General features: G+C 42.4%; 1 protein-coding gene and 1 pseudogene across 2 annotated transcripts in view; one reads left to right on the top strand and one right to left on the bottom strand.

The window, feature by feature from the left end:
- The window catches only part of POLN (DNA polymerase nu), a 178,855-nt gene that overhangs the window by 42,030 nt on the left and 119,778 nt on the right, over positions 1 to 17,047 (top strand). The window contains exons 6-13 of the mRNA XM_079154398.1: positions 1,601 to 1,758; positions 4,338 to 4,406; positions 5,702 to 5,762; positions 6,392 to 6,456; positions 7,858 to 7,941; positions 8,467 to 8,562; positions 15,931 to 15,987; positions 16,814 to 16,867. Coding sequence (XP_079010524.1) covers positions 1,601 to 1,758; positions 4,338 to 4,406; positions 5,702 to 5,762; positions 6,392 to 6,456; positions 7,858 to 7,941; positions 8,467 to 8,562; positions 15,931 to 15,987; positions 16,814 to 16,867 — 644 coding nt within the window. The remainder of the gene's footprint in view (positions 1 to 1,600; positions 1,759 to 4,337; positions 4,407 to 5,701; positions 5,763 to 6,391; positions 6,457 to 7,857; positions 7,942 to 8,466; positions 8,563 to 15,930; positions 15,988 to 16,813; positions 16,868 to 17,047) is intronic.
- The window catches only part of LOC306670049 (small nuclear ribonucleoprotein-associated protein N-like), a 132,272-nt pseudogene that overhangs the window by 15,632 nt on the left and 99,593 nt on the right, over positions 1 to 17,047 (bottom strand). The window lies entirely within an intron of this gene.

The raw sequence follows: 17,047 nt of genomic DNA on the forward strand, positions 1-17,047 counted from the left end.
ATACATATTCCCCAAACTCCTTATTTTAGTAAGTAATATTCAAAATATTAAAGTAGCTTAAAGAACAGTCATTTAGGTTATAACTCCCCTGTCATTCCTAAAACACTTTAGTACTAAAATTTATGTATTTATACAAACATACACACACAGACATACACACACACCATAGATGTTTTTTTTTTTTTGGGGGGGGGGTGGGTACTAGGGATTGAACCTAAAGGCACTGAGCCAATGAGCCACATCCCCAGTCCTTTTATTTATTTATTTTTTTAATTTTTCATTTTGAGACAGGGTCTTGCTAAGTTGCTAAGGGTCTTACTAAGTTGCTGAGGCTGGCATGGAACTTGTGATCCTCCTGCCTCCTGAGTTACTGGAATTGCGGGCATGTATCACCATGCCCAGCTTATTCTTAGAAAACACCTTCATATACGTCCCACAAATATTTACAGTAATCTTCTAAACTAAATTCTTCTTCAAACTAAATTTCCTTGAATAAACTCATTGTGTTTGCCTACTATAATTATTTAATTAAAAATATTTGATGCAGTACTGTTTTTAAAATGGTAGATACATTAAGGATTAACTTTTTTTTTCATTGTATACGGATACAATACCTTTATTTTTATTTAGTGCTGAGGATCGAACCCAGTGTCTCCCACATGCATGTGAGGCAAGCACTTTACCACTGAGCCATAACCCCAGCCCCAAGGATTAATCTTTATCAAACACCATTAAAGTACTCTCCTATTTTATACTTTTTCTCTTTAGAATTGAGTCAAACCATATTAATCTATGTTGGGTTTTTGTTGTTGTTTTATTTTGATATTAAATTATTTTAATCAGTTATAATACTTCCTACTCATTTTTGTCTCAGGGCCAGTGTTCCTTCCACAGAATCAAGATGCATGCAGCATGCTCATTGTCTCATGGAATTTTCTCACACCAGGGGATGCCAGTCTCTGCCTGGCACAGTGATGAGGAACCCACGTGTGTTTATGCAGTTCCTACCCTGCTTCCTTGATTCAGGAAACCTGGGTTCCTGGCATCATGATGCAGGGTCATAAATGACCTATGGAGATAGCCCAGGAGAGGCAGAGGGAGGGCAGATGGTTGCCCAAAGTGATTGAAAAGCCTTAGCTGCAAGAGGATGAGGGAGGGGAGAAGAAGGTAAGAGGTAGGGCTGGGTTCTGACTTCAGTCTCTTGTATTATTAAGAAATCCAAATTCCGGGCTGGGGCTGTAGCTCAGTAGTAAAGCATTTGCCTCACATGTGGGAGGCACTGGGTTTGAGCCTCAGCACCACATAAAAATAAATAAATAAAGTTATTTTTAAAAAAAGGAATCCAAATTCCAAGTGAGCTTGAAGTTCCTACCCCTTCTTAGCTGTTTGGGATTCTCTTCTTTAGTGTAACAACCATGGAGAAAACCTTCTCATGGGGTTGAAATGGTTGAGGTATGTCCGAGTCACAACATAGATACTTGACTCTGTGATTTGAGAGGATGATAATAGTATTATTTTGAGCCCTAAGCACCTTGCCAAGATAGGAAAAGCAACTGGTATTTATTTTTCTGGGAAGATTAACTGCCATTTTCTTCTTCAGTTGCTGATTTTGTAGGCCTTGATCCCAGAATTGCTGCATGGCTCATAGATCCCAGTGATGGCACACCTTCTTTTAAAGACTTAGTGTCAAAATACCTTGAGAATTCCTTTTCAGTCAAAGCAAGCAGCACATGTGGAAATTCTTTAAGTAATATTAAGGTGAGTCATTTTAAGATGAAGTTTTATCTATCTTTATACAATCCTGACATTTTTCTGGAAATGTTTCGTACTTCACAGTCTAATAGTAAACCAACATTCATTTCACTTATACTTCACTTTTTTTTTTTTTTTTTTTTTTTTTTTTGTAGTGCTCAGGTTTGAACACGGGGATGAGCTACATCCTCAGTCCCCTGCCTGCCATTTTTTTTTTTTTTTTGTTTTTTGAGACAGGGACTCACTAAGTGTCTGAGGCTTGCCTCAAACTTGTGATCCTTCTTCCTCATTGTCCTGAGTTGTTGGGATCACAGGCATGTGCCACCATGCCTGACCCTGTACTTGTACTTTTGATCTTGACATTTCTGATGGAGGGTGATGAATAAAGATGGGAGATTTCCATCTTTTTGTCAAATCTGTTCCTGGGAAGTCCTATATGTAGTGTGATTCTTCTGGATGGATTCCCTGGTGTCAAAGTGTTGCCAGCCACACACTTTCTGTGAGCAGAGAGCTGCTTATCTATAAATCTTTAGTGCCAGCAACATGGCCACTGTGACTGAGCTCCTGAGATGACCACCTCAGCCTTCCTAGGCCCTTCCCTTCTGGAGATGCTCTGGTCTTTAGGAATCACTGCCTCGAGAAGCAGAACCCTGGAGGAGATGATGGGGAGCAGCATGGCCATAGTTGGGGCCATTCTGTTCAGGTCACATAGCGGAAGTGCTGCAGGTAAGCACACAGAAGCTGAAGGAACCTCTGCAGTGAGACACTGCCCCTCATGCTCATGGCCATCATGTCTAAGGGGAGGGTCTGTGTCTCATGGGGCAGGGCTGTAAATAACAACTATGTCCCCTCCCTTAATTTAAAAAGAGGCTTATCAGATGGTCATGGGGTACCCACAGAAGCAGAGCAGAAGCAGGCCTTGCAAGAACAGGGACCCTGAGGCAGGGGGTGGTGGACATGATGCCAATATCAAGCCAAGCTCCATAGTTTTAGCTTTCAGAGAGCATCTCCTTTACCTCACTGGTCAAGATGTCCACCCCCAGCAGGGGAGGCAGGGTCCTATGATTAACATTCCTACCCAGACTCCTACTGTCAGGCAGGGAGACTCCCCCAAACAGAAGCTGAGGTATTATTATTGAAGGAAGGAGTTATTCACCCCAGTATTTTAAGTCTCAGTTTATAGATGGAAAAACTGAGGCACCTAAAAGTTAATGTATACTCACCTTACCCAAGGTCAAGTTGAGGCCATGGTTCAGTATGGGTTTTCAACTTTAAGTCTAGTTTCTTTATAACACACCCACATCTGAGTCAGGGATGAAGGACAAGGAATGAAAGCCAGTTACGTAGAGTGTGTATCCTCCATGCCAAGAAGTGGGTGCCCCTGTGTAATCTGGTGTAGCTGCTTAGCAGTACTGTCAAGTTAGGTCTGGATCTTCTGCCTGCTCCTGCTGAGATCCCATTCTCTCACTCCAGGGAGTCAAGAGGCAGTTTTGGATGCAGCCCATTCATGTCCTATTGGCTGGATGTGTCTCTAGTAGGGCCATGCAGTATGTAAGGGCAGGAGACTGGATTTTAATCTGTGAATCTGCTGCTGTGCTCCCCTGAAGAGGTTTGAATTGCTTGGAAAATGGAAAGTAGCTTAGAGGGAGTGGCATGGTAGTGACAAAGCCTGGAAGAGTGGGCTTCTCTGGAGAAGAAGGGCAGCTTGAGGAGAAAGAGGGAGGGGTCTGGGAGCCAGACACATGCAGGGTTCTCATGAAGCTGTGCCATGCCTCAGAGCTAGCCCATCCTGGACTACTCAAAGTGGAGGCACACGGTCACTTTGGAATTGAGAAAGCTCCTGCAGGCAGCCATGTGGAATTCTGCCAGGTGGCAGCCACACACTTTGCATAGAGGTGATCCTGGGCATGTCCTCTGATGAGTAGTTTATGGGAGAGTGAAGACCAAGAAGTAACTAGAGAGCCGTGCCAGGGCATGTGCAGCCACTGACCCACTGAATGCTCACTCTAATCTAGGCCTGAGCAGCCTAGAGTCTGGGAGTCGCTGGGCAGGGTGGGGTGTTGAGCAAAAGATCCTTGGACTGTATTGGAAGGAGACTTCAACAAAGTGTTGTAGGGGCTGTGGTGCATCCCATCTCCCAGGGTCTCTCAGATGTCTATTCTAAGGTGAGAGTGGTCAAGCAAGTGTGGAATGTGGCAGGCACTGTGGGTGAATGCAGGGTAGTGGAGCTGAGAGAGTGGAGACCATGGGATCCCAGAGACCAGGTCTGTGTTCTCCCCCTTTAATCATTGCTCCGGGCATTTAGTTTCTTCCTGATTCTATTTTTGTATCTATAAAATGAGAAGATCCCTGGGCTGGGAAAGTATCTGATTACTCATAGTTTGTGCTTACACAGTACAAGTGCTTTCTGTAGACTGAATCTTGTCTACCTGAGATGACTGGTGAGGCCACCATATACACAGTGTAACACATGCCATTGAGAGCCCCTGGGACGTCCTAGGAACTTTTGTGGGTCATGTCAGTTCCCAGGCTGTGATGAGCATGCAGCCGAATTTGTCTGAATTTTAATTTTTGTTCTTTTAAAGAATAAGAACATACAAATGAACCTGAATACACTCTACAGACTTACGATGGACCTGTGTTCCAAGTTGAAGGCAAGACGTTTTATTACGTGTTCTGATTGTACAAGAGTTATCTGTCCACTTGTACCCGCACTCACAAGGCACCATCACTGTGTCTCAAACATGAAGGAAGAAAAACACCATTTTGTTCTAAGGCCAAATTAACCTGTGCCTCACTCAGAAAAGGAAAGATCAGAATGATAACATCTGAAGTTTTAAAATAATTTAGCATTGGGCTGGGGAGATAGCTCAGTGGTAAAGTGTTTGCCTTACAAGCACAGGGCCCTGGGTTCGATTCCCAGCACCACAAAAAAAAAAAAAAAAAAAAAAAAAAAAAAAAAAAAAAAAAATTAGCATGTTTCAAAGCTTCCCCTTTAACTGGGATGTTTCTGATGCTGTAGCTAACATGAAAACTGGATGGTTTGGTTGGTAGAGAAATGGATGCAGCTTTCCTCATTAGTCTTATTGGGAAATCATGGCCATTGCAAGGGACAACTGAGAAGAGCTGAAAGAAGAGACAGTGTTCCGAGGCAAGGGTGTAGTGAAGAGGGCCAGCAAGATAGAGAGACCTCCAGAGACAGGCAGTGACCAGGGCTTTTCTACAACTGGGCTCCAAGTTGAACTGTTTCTTTGCCCTTCTGTCCTGTCCTTCTGCTGGGGCTCGAACAGAGAAACCCACCTGATGAGCACAGAGGTAGAGCCTGATGATGTGACTTGGAGGGAGTGGGCCCACCTTGGGACACAGGACAGGGCGGATAAATGGTCTGGACAGATAGAGAAATGGGCAGAGGAGGAGAACTGGAAAATAAGACCCAGGACTCTCTTGGATGGCATCAAGAAAGAATAGAGACAAAACTCCAAGGAAGAGCCAGAAGGTGATGACAGTGGGAGGACTTCATGCTCTGAGTGCATGAAATGGGGGTCCCAGTGCCATTTCACACACTCCCAGACTAGTTGACAGGGGCAATGAAATCTAGGTGGATTGATGGAAATTCAGGAAGCCTGTCCTGAAACTAAAATTAAAATGAAAGGCTAACTGTTCACAAATACTTAAACCAATCTTTAAAATGAGAAAGAGTTAAGAAGACTGGGATGGGGCTTGATCTATCTGCCCTTTCTGACTGTCTCTACCAAGTCTTGATGATAAAGTAGAATATGTAATGGAAATAAGAGTTTTATTAGGAAGAACAGGGGAAAGTAATGGATGTTGGGGAAGAAACCCACCTAGACAGGAATTGTCTTAATTCTAGCTCAACAAAGTCAAGTAGCTTTTCAACAAAATGCTGATGCAAATAATGACTTAAAGTAGTATTGCTATTATTTCACAGGTTCATGGTTTATGGCAACTATTTTGTACTTTGGAACTTCCTCTGATACCAATTTTGGCAGGTATGTTACCATGAAGACAAAGTACAGTCATTTTTGTAGAGAATTCTACATTGTTTGGAAATGAGTGTTCTCTAGCTTATTTAGGAATGAATATATATCTCATGGCCTGAAGAGGTAGCTAGTCCTCATTCTTCTTTATGCACAAGAAGGGTGGTGCTGCACCGTCCACTGTACTAGAAGGACATGACGGTTTGACATCATTTCTGTCTAGCCAGAAGGAGGAGGCCTTATGAGATAGCTCACCTGCTGTCCTGTCCCTCATCTTTGCTTACCATACTCTGCCCCTCCCTGCTTGGCCTGATGGAGCCTTAGACCCACCCTCCCTGTAAGCACTGTGCATGGCTTGCTTCTGTCTGAGGCTGTCCAGGTCCTGCTTGGCTCACAGGAGAGCAGGACCTTCAAATCGACTCTCCAGAGTATGTGAAGGGCCAGTCTGGAGCTGGCCAGTGCAGGGCCCATGCTCATGCCCACTTTGAAGCCAGCACCATGGTTGCTCCTGATGGACCCTTTGCAAAGGTTGACCTGCAGCAGGTGCTGTCATTATGGGCATTAGAGTGGGACTATCCCATTACTGAAAGGGATTTGTTACTACAGTATAGACATGACCTAATTTGGATTTTGAATCGCAGTGATGGAAAACCACAAGATTCAAGTGAACAAGGAAGAAATGGAAAGGACATCAGCTCTTCTTGGGGTAAACTGTTATTTTAGACTCTGTACTTGTATTTTCTCTCCAACTCAGTAGGTTGTTCCGAGTGGCAGTTCTTAGTAGCTTCCACTCTTTTTTCTATCGCTGCTAGTGCTAGACTGAGGTGGACACTGTTCTTCCACCTAACTCCTAGAGGGAAGACCCAAGTGTTGAAGGATTAACCCATTTCATCTTGTATGTGTGTGTGTGTGTAGGTGGGTGGGGCAGCACTGCATCTCGTGTGTGTGTGTGTGTGTGTGTGTGTGTGTGTAGGTGGGGTGGGGCAGCACTGCATCTAGTGCATATTTGGGGAATTGTTTTAATGGATTCTTAGGATCCTCCAGTTAGGTTTTTCCTGTAGGAATGTTGCCCCCTAGAGTTTGGTGAAGGAATTCCCGTTTGTTTGTTAATAAAAATATAGAAAGATACATAAGTTGCATGAAAAAATACATAAAGATGTTCCACCCAAATTGCCTTAAAGGAAACTTGGTATAACCATCGCCTGGGACAAGCCTGGGATGCCCAGAGCCCTGAGTGCTTCCCTGTCAGAACTCCCTGCTGCCAGCCTTTGTAGTTATTTCAGGTTGCTTTTCTTTATTGTTTTCCCACTTCAGTATCTATGCAATGTAATTTGGCTAGTTTGGGACTGCAAGTAAGTCAGGAATTTGTATGCAACCTTTTATTCAGCCTTCTGTGTCTTGACCTCCCCTGGTCACTCTGTGTTGATCAGTGCTGTGGACTGCTGAGGTTGATGTCTGCCAAACACTGAGAGCCATGCATTTCTTATTTAGGAGTTAAAAGGGAGGTTTATTCTGAATTTATAAACATTATTTTTTATTGGTTGTTTGAAAAGTGTGTCAGTTGTTCATATTCCTTCACAAGGTTGAGGTCATTACAAACCACACATAAGTTTAGTTTTGTTTTCTTGATTGCTAATGAAGTTTATAACTTTTGTCATTGGCTATTAAAATTTTCTTTTTGGTAAAGGATCTGCTCAAGTCTTTCACTCATTTGTATTTCTTCTCTCACTGATTCATAGGGCACCTTGATATATTCTGGATACGAGCCAGTTACCCATCCCTATCCTTTCTGTCTTGTTTTATGTGATGCTGGATTCCTTTTCTAGTCCTACTATTATCAGAACATGCATTCTTTCTCTCTCTTATTTTGTTGAATTGTTATTTTTGCATCTTTCATTTGTGTCCCTCAGTTTGGGGGAGGATGATTGCACAAGTCTAGAATTCTGCCAAGAGTCATAAGATGCATTTTTTAATCTGCAGTTTTGTAAATTACAGAGTGCTTTTTATTTATTAAGAGCTTCTGTTGGGAATTATTTGATTAACAAACTAAATTATTTTAAACTGTGAAAACTGTGAATGAGACTAATTGTGCTTATCACATTTTCAGGCTCGTCTCAAGGATCTGGAGCAGGAAGCCCATTTTATTGCAGGAGAACCATTTCTTATAATGAGTCATAATCAACTTCGAGAGGTAATGTTAAATTTTGGTTCTTTTAAAAATATGTTTTTTGTTTTTTGTGTTTTGATGGGACGGGGAAGGTACCAGGGATTGAACTCTGGGGCACTCGACCACTGAACCACATTCCCCAGCCCTATTTTGTATTTTATTTAGAGACAGGGTCTCACTGAGTTGCTTAGCATCTCACTTTTGCTGAGGCTGGCTTTGAACTACCAATCCTCCTGCCTCAGGCTCCTGAGATGCTGGAATTATAGGCGTGCCAAAAATATGTTTCTTATTCAGGAGTTAAGAGAGGTTTCTCCTCAATTTATAAATATTATTTTATATTGATTATCTGAAAAATAAGTTGTATATTCTCTCATGAGTGATGAATGTTGAGATTCCTTACGTCAAAACCTTTACATCCAAGAAAAGTACTAAATGAGAAATTAAGCTCGTTTGAATGTGTCTCCTCTGGTTGGTGGCTTTAACTGTAATAGTGATGCTTATTTTCTCAAATCTGAACTCTCCCACACACCTGTGTTGCTTTTGTTGAAGATCCTCTTTGGAAAGTTGAAGCTACACCTGCTGAATCCAAGGAAGAGCCTTCCCAAAACAGGGCCACGGCAACACCTGTCCACTTCAGAGGCTGTGGTAAGATTCCCTTGCCCTTCTTTCTGACATGCTCATGGGTGTGTGCACCAGGTGGGAGTCTGCCCCTCAAGCCAGGTGAATAGCAGGTGAACAGCAGTCTCCGCAGAGGTACTTGGAACTGCCCTCCTCCAGATTCTTCACCTCATGAAGGGCCCCATCTTCCTCCTGGGTCTATGAGGTGTGGCTGTTACCATTAGTCACACCACCCAAGCACCTGGGACTTCCTTTCATCTTTACCCACAGCAATTCCCAGTTGTTCCCTAGAGAAGGTTCCTGAGTGAGCCTCCTTGATCCTCTTCTCCACCACCTTCACCCTCTCTCACTTGGATGACTTCATTCCTCCTGGAAGTCCCCCGGCTTTAACTCATACCTCTGTTAAAACATTGAAAAGATCATGCTCCGGACCTGGCTAGAACTTCCAGTAGCTTTCTATCACACTCAGAATCAAACCCAAGTTCTTGAGTATGTCCCCAGCCCATGGAACTGGCCCTTCCCCTGGCTCTGACATGCTTCTCTGAGCATGCTGGCTGCCTGGGGCTCTCTGCACCAGCTCTTTTCACAGCCCCAGACCCTGCCACAGCCTTGCCTGCTGGCTTCTGATTGTCTGCTCTAATACCATTTTTAGAAGAGCTGCTGTGGTCACTCAGACTGCAGGAAGGTCCTCAGCACTCCCTGTTTCTTCACTTTGATTTACTTCCTGTACACAACTTACCAGTACCTAAAGTTATCTTAGGAATTCGCTTGCTATTCCATTCGAATGTAGTATGTACACATCTAAGCCCTCATTTTGTTCCCAGAACCAAAGCTGCCAAAAACTAATGCCTACTGGGGCAGAACTAAATGCTTGTCAGTTCACAGAGCACTAGTGTTTCTGGGAGCTAAACCCCATCTTGCTGGAGATACTAGCTTAGATCTCACCCTGCAGAGCAGAGGTGGGCAGTGAGCCCTAAAGATTTGGCAGCAGAGCCACCTGGGAAAGCCATGCGTTGCCCTCTGGCCTGCACCTGTGTATGGGGATCCCAGGTGGTTCATTTTACATCCTGGCACCAGCTGGCACTGTTGTCCTTCCCTAACGGCACCTTCTGCTCTCCAGAAAGGCAGTGGTGTAAGAAAGAAAGCATAACTACTTCCTAGTTTTGATGTGTTTTCCTATGGACAGAGTTGAGATAATGACTTTAACAAGTAGATTCATTTTTTTCACAATCACGATGAATCGTACTGCCCTTACTGTCTTTAACAAGTCATACTGTTTGTTCATTCTGTGCATCTAGAAGACGACTTTTACTAGGTAATACTTGCCCATGGCTCTAACTTCACTTCCTGTTACTTCCATCATTCCCCCTGCCCTCTTCCTGGTGCCATGGTGAATCTTGGGGTTCTAGCCACCCCAAGCTCCTGGGCTGGCTTCACACATGAACTGTTACTGCTCAGCTCCCCTGACTAATTAGGGACTTAGCTGTAGAAGGACATGGACCTAGCTTTGTTCCTGCAACTCTTCCAGTGGTTGGAACAATGCCTGGGGCCCAATGCATACTCAGTAAATCTTAAGTGACTCAAATTTTCACATGTACTATTTTTTAATATTATTAAATTCCATATTTTTTATAATTTTTATTATTATTTTTCTTGATCACTGATAGTTTGAAAATGTGTCTTAAAATTTCCAAATGTGTGGGGACTTTTGGGATATTCTGTTATTGATTTCTGAGGTAAAAGCACTGTGGTCAGAGAACATAATCTCACAATACCAGTTCTCTGACACTCACTGTCAGAGCTCACCAACATGGGGTGCAGAGCACATACCTATTTGCACTTGAGCAGAGGGTGTTCTGGAGATCTTTGCTGTCCAGCGGAGGCCCCCCACAATCCTGCTGGGGAACAGTGGGAATTCCTACCCCTCAGTAGACACACAGGAGTGAAGGACAAGGGTTTCCCCTTAACCACAAACCGAAGGAGGCTTTGGTGTTCTTTCTCCAATAAGGTCATGTGTTCTCAGAGCATCGTAGGGAAGGGATTCAGATGCTGGGAAAGTGCCTGGTCTGAGTGTCAGACTGCTGTTTGGGCCAGTCATTCAACATTCCTGAGAGTTACCTCTCAGACCCCCAACTAACTGAGGTGACAAGGGTCCCCTGGTCAAGCATGCATACCCTCTGCTTGGTGTCTAGTATGCATCATGTGTTCTGTTAGGCTTTGGGCTAAGGCCACAAACAGGACAGATGTATTGCCTCTTTTATCAATAACCATTTATTGTAGCCCTGGTTCTGCATTGGACATTGTTTATAATTTTGGGGGGCAAGGGTCTGTGTTGTCACGAACTAACTTCCAATCAGGGTTTTCCAGAAAGACAGAACCAACTAGATATATAGAGACAGATACATGAGAGGGAATTTCTTAGGGGAAATTGTGATTGTAGAGAATGTGAAGTCTCATACCTGGCTCTTTGCAAACTGGGGACCCAGGGATGTTGGTCACATGGTAAGTCCAAGTGTGAAGGTTTCAATCCAGGGAAGCTGATGGTGGACTTTTTAGTTCAAGACTCAGAGGCCTAAGAGCCCAGGGGGATACTCATGTAAGTGCTAGAGTCCAAAGGCTAGAGAACCTGGAGTTCTGAAGTCCAAGGGTAGAAGAAAGGTGTCCCAGCTCCAGAAGAGAGAAAATTCACTTTTCTTTTGCTTTTTTGTTCTCTTTTGGCCTTGGCTGATTGGATGATGCTGCCCATCCAGTGAGAGTGGATCTTCCCCACTCAGTCTAAGACTCAGGTGTTTCTGCCCTGGAAACACCCTATAGACACACCTAGAAAGAATGTTTCACCAGTTCTTCAGGTCTTCTTTAATCTAGTCACATTGATACCCAAGATCAACCATCACAAGAGCATGTGTATCCAGTGGCATGAGACCCATTCACATGGAAGCAGGATCCTGAGAAAAAATGCCAGGAAGAGTGGCACACTGTAGGTCTAGTCCAGAAAGAAGCCTGCAGAAACGATTTAAAAAGGGAAGCTTGGAGATAAAGAACTTCCCATTGTAAGAATGAGGAGCAGGGCCTGGCAACGGGGAGGCTCTGGCTGCTCAGAGTTCAGCAGCTGCAGCCTGGTGACCAACTGAGAGGTATATGAGGATCCCGTTATGCTGTGCTCCACAGGCCAAGATGAGGAATTTAGGCTTTTAGTAAAATGGGTAGCTTTGGAATGGATCTTAAATATGTATTTTTTACATATATTTTTTAGTTGTCAATGGACCTTTATTTTATTTATTTATTTATACGTGGTGCTGAGAATTGAACCCAGTACCTCACACATGTGAGGCAAATGCTCTACCACTGAGCCACAACCCCAGCCCATTAAATATGTATTTTTTAAAATATACAAGTTAATGCTAAGAGTGGTTAAAAATGAAGCACAAATAGTGTTAAAAATTACAATGTAGTTATAGAATGAGAGAGTTAAGGAACTGAACAGACACTTCACAGAAGAAATACAATCGATCAACAAATAAAAAATGTTCAACATCTTTAGCAATTAGAGAAATGCAAATCAAAACTACTCTAAGATTTCATCTCACTCTAGTCAAAATGGCAATTATCAGGAATATAAACAACAATAAATGTTAGTGAGGATGTGGGGAAAAAGTTACACCCATACATTGCTGGTGGCAATGCAAATTCATGCACCCATTTGGAAAGCAGTACGGAGATTCCTCAGAAAACTTGAAATGGAATTACCATTTGACCCAGCTATCCCACTCCTTGGCCTATACCCAAAGTACTTAAAATCAGCATATTAAAGTGATGCAACCACATCAATGTTTATAGCAGCTCAACTCAAAATAACTAAACTATGGAACCAACCTAGCTGCCCTTCAACAGATGAATGGATAAAGAAAATGTGAGATATATATACACACACATATATATATGCCATATATATATACATATATACACACACATACACAATGGAATATTACTCAGCCTTAAAGAAGAATGAAATTATGGCATTTGCCAGTAAATGGATGGAGCTGGAGAATATCGGGCTAAGTAAAATAAACCAATCTGAAAAAACCAAAGGATGAATGTTTTCTCTGATATGCAAATGCTAATTTACAATAAGGGTGGGGGGCTAGGGAAGAATAGAGTTACTTTAGATTAGATAGAGGGGAGTGAAGGGAGGTGAGGGGGCATGGGGGTAGGAAGGAGAGTAGAATGAATCAGACATTATTACCCTGGGTACATATGTAACTATATGACTGGTGGGATTCCAGATCATGTACTACCAGAAGAATGAGGAATTATAGTCCATCTATGCATGATGTATCAATGTGCATTCTACTGTCCTGTATAACTAATTAGAATAAATAAAACATAAATATGTGGCTGGGATTGTGGCTCAGTGGTAGAGCACTTGCCTAGCATATGTGAGGCATTGGGTTCAATTCTCAGCACCACATAAAAAAAGAAAGTAAAATAAAGATATTGTGTTCATCTACAACTAAAAATATTTTTAAAAATAAACATATATTTTATTAGACCATTTTAAAACAGTTTAGGTTCACAAATTGTTGAACAGAAAGTACAGTTTCCATACACTCCCTGTCCCCATACAGACATGATCTCCCCCACTATCAACTTCCCTCACAGAGTGGTAGCTTGTTCTGATTGCTGAACCTGTACTGAGAGGTCCCATGACTGAGACCTGTGCAAGCCGGAGAGCCAGGGATGCTGGAGACCCACACGTTACATTAGGATTCACCCTTGTTGCACATTCTGTGAGTTTGGACAGATGTATAATGAAGTGTCCACTAATATAATATCTTACAGAGTATTTTCCCTGCCCTAAAAATCCTCTGTGCTCTGCCTGTTCATCACCATCCCCAGCAACCACTAATATTTTTATTGTCTCCATATTTTTATCTTTTCCAGAATGTCATATTCTATAACTGATATCATACAGTATGTAGCCTTTTCAGATTTACTTGTTTCACTTAGCAATATGCACTTTAAGCTTCTTCCATGTCTTTTTGCGGCTTGGTAGCTAATATTATTCAGCACTGAACAATATTTCCCTGTCTGGATGTACCAACAGTTTATCACTCACCTACCAAAGGACATCTTTGGTTATTTCTAAGTTTGGGCAGTTACAAATAAAGTTGTTATAAATGTCTGTGTGCAGATTTTCACATAGACATAAATTTTCAACTTCTTGGGGTAAATGCCAAGGAGCACAATCGCTGGTTCATATGGTGAGAGTGTGTTAAGTTTTGTAAGAAGTCAACAGACTGTCCTCCAAAGTGGTGATAGCATTTTGCATTTCCACAAGCAATGAGTAGAAGTTCCTGTTGCTCCACATCCTTGCCCACATTTGATATTGTCAGGTTTTGGATTTCCACCGTTCTAAGTGTTAGATATGTTTTTAAAAGATCATTCTTGTAGTTAGTTGGAGAATGGAGGACACTCACTAATAAGTAGATCATTACTATGGTCCTCAGTGAAGTGGAGCAAAGCAGGTGGGTTTTCAGAGCAGTTTTAGAATGGAAAGGGCCTCCTGGGATGTCGCTGTGAGTATGAACAGCAGTGGCATGTTTTCTGAGTTCTGCATATGGTCAGAGAGACATGGCCACTACTCAGAGAAACTGGAGAAAGGAATGGCTTATTTGGGGGTGTCAAGCATTCAGCCTTGGGTCTGTTAGAACAAAAGGGCATGTGAGGTGCTATTGCACCATGTCACCTGGGTGGCTTTGCCTGTGGAGTGGAGCTTAAGACAAGTCCCATGTTGGAGATGTACATATGAAAACTGCCAGCCAACTTCTTGCAGTCACCATGGGCAGTGGTCCTCTACCCTAGCTGGGGGTTTGGAAAGCACTGAGTCCAGGCACACAACTGACCCACTGAGCTGGAATCAGCGGGGTGGTCTAGGCATGGTCCTGCTCTCCACTGATTTTGATGTGCAGCCAACCTTTACAACCATGGCATTAAACTGCAAAACCCTGATACTTAGAGGGCAGAGAGCGACTCTGGAGTGCCCAGAGTGGAAGAGAGATCAGAAAAGAATGCAGTACCTGGAGCCAGCACAGCTTTTGATGAGGCAGCAGGGCTGTAGCAATCTACAGCCTCCACCTCTGATCTTCAATATTTGCAGTACTTTGTGCAGAGTTTCATGTGATCAAACACTTCTCTTTTGAGGGCTTAATACTTTTTGCTTTTATTTATTTTATTTATTTATTGGTTCTTTTTAGTTATACATGATAGTAGAATCCATTTTGATATAATTATACTAACATAGAATTTATCTTATTCTAGTTAGGGCCCCATGCTTGTAGATGTAGATGAATAGATAAAGAAAATGTGGTATAAATATACACAGTGGAGTATTACTCCCCCATAAAGAAGGATGACTTTGTGACATTTGCCTGTAAATGGATGGATATAGAGACTAACATGCTAAGTAAATAACAAATTTCTACTATCAAGAAAGACATACAAGCCAGTTTTTTTAATGAGTAAAAGACTAAAAGGAGCTTAATGAAAAAAGATATACAACTGATCAATAAATACACAAATTGTGGCCAACTTTATGATTCACGGGGGGAAATGCAAACTAAAACTACTGAGACAATGCTTCTCAGTTACCAAAACAGCTACAGTCAAGACCAATGATAGCATGCCTTGGTCACGATGGGGAGGCACTGGAACTTGCACACATTGCTGAGGGGGTAGGCTGCACCTTATCCTGGAGAGCTGGCAGCATGTCTGCTGGAGTGAGCTGGAATTTTTTATTACAGTTTCTCTGTATGTATATGTCCAGCAGAACTGTGGCATTTGTTAAGCAAAATTCATGTAGGGAGTGTTCCATGTCTTGATGTAGGCAGTGGTTATACAATTGTGTTTACTTTGTGATACTTTAACAAACGGTGTTCTTATGATCTTGTTCTTTCCTGTATGCATGCTATATTTTGATTTTTAAAATTAATAAAAATTTTATAGTCATATTTCAGTGCTTTCTCACTGGAATTATGCACAGATGACTGGCATATAAGTTAAATATTGGTTGTTGGTGAAAAACACTGAGCTACCCATTCTAGGTATTTTCTTGGTTTACTCCCCTACATGGAGTTTAGATTTCATTAATATAAATCTTAAGAGAACCTATTGTCAAACAAATGTGAAGTACTTTTAGCTCCCATGTGAACACTGGAATGATTTCACAAGAGATTAGGATTAAGATGCTTGATAAACTGAGTTTATTACAAGTCTTCAGTATGCTCAATTTCACCATTTATTGCTGGGACTTTCTGTAGCTAAAAATAAATGTTCAAAATATCGAAATGAAGGAATTACATTGGTGATTAATATTTCCTTTAAAAAATTTTTTTTTAGTTAAGTTCTCTGAAAGACCTTCATCCCTTACCCAAGACAATCTTGGAATACAGGCAGGTAAGTAGTTGACTCTTTATAAGTGGTGTGTGATGGCGGAAGAACCATTCACGTTTGCTGAAATGTGCCGCCAGTGTGACAGGAGAATACAGTTCTCACCTTGGCCTTGTGTTAGCCCTACTTCCTGCACTCCGGGCACCTCCTTCCTACAGTCTGAAGGCAGCCCCGCCCAGTCGTGAGAGCTCATGGGCTCCTGAATGGAAGAACACTGAGAACAGGTCCTTACTGTGACCTCTGTAAGCATGTGACTTCCACCAGCCCTCACAGAAGCCCCTCGCCCCCAGTTCCGGGTTCCAGGCAGCCTTTTGTCTTCACACAGCAGCCTTTGCCAGTGTTAAGGACAAATCCCCTTCCTCCTCTCATTGCTCTCTCGCTGTTCACACACCTGCCCATTACTTCATGAGTCCTCTGTTTGTGAGCCACTTTGATAACTGCCATTGCGCAACCAGTCTGTTATTTACTGAGCCTGTGGCCTGCTATCTGTGTGCAGAATGCACACTACCAAACTAGCCTTTCTTCTGATGTGAGGTCACGGAGAGAACTAGAAAGGGCCCATCACAGGGGATCCTAAGCTGACTCTTCATTTATTTGCTTATCTTTGCAATTTCTTAAATAAATCTAGAATTATCACAGAATAATAGATTATCTTCAAAGGGAGGGGTGGCATCTTTCTCAGTGGGTCAGTGTTACTCAATCCTGGCACCACCAAGGTCATATGAGGACTTCAGAAGCATATGCCTGGCACTGTTTAAAATGCTGTGGTGGCACTTGTTCCTCTATAAGTACTTAAATAAACAAAATGATTACTCTCATCTTCATCATTTAGGTTCACAAGATCAAGTCAACCTTTGTAGATGGATTACTAGCTTGCATGAAAAAGGTAACTGAGGCTTAAAAAAAGAAATTGTGATTAAGGAACATGGCTTGTGTGAGTTCAGATACACACATGACTTGTAATTCTAGTAAATGGTGAACTGTCTGCTGTTCTTGGAACTGTGTGCTGTGGTCTATTGTTATTCAGGTCTCCTTAGCCCAGGCTAGTGCTGAGCCTTAGGACCTC

The sequence above is a fragment of the Sciurus vulgaris genome, assembly GCF_902686455.1.
Source record: "Sciurus vulgaris genome assembly, chromosome: 9".
NCBI lineage: Eukaryota > Metazoa > Chordata > Mammalia > Rodentia > Sciuridae > Sciurus > Sciurus vulgaris.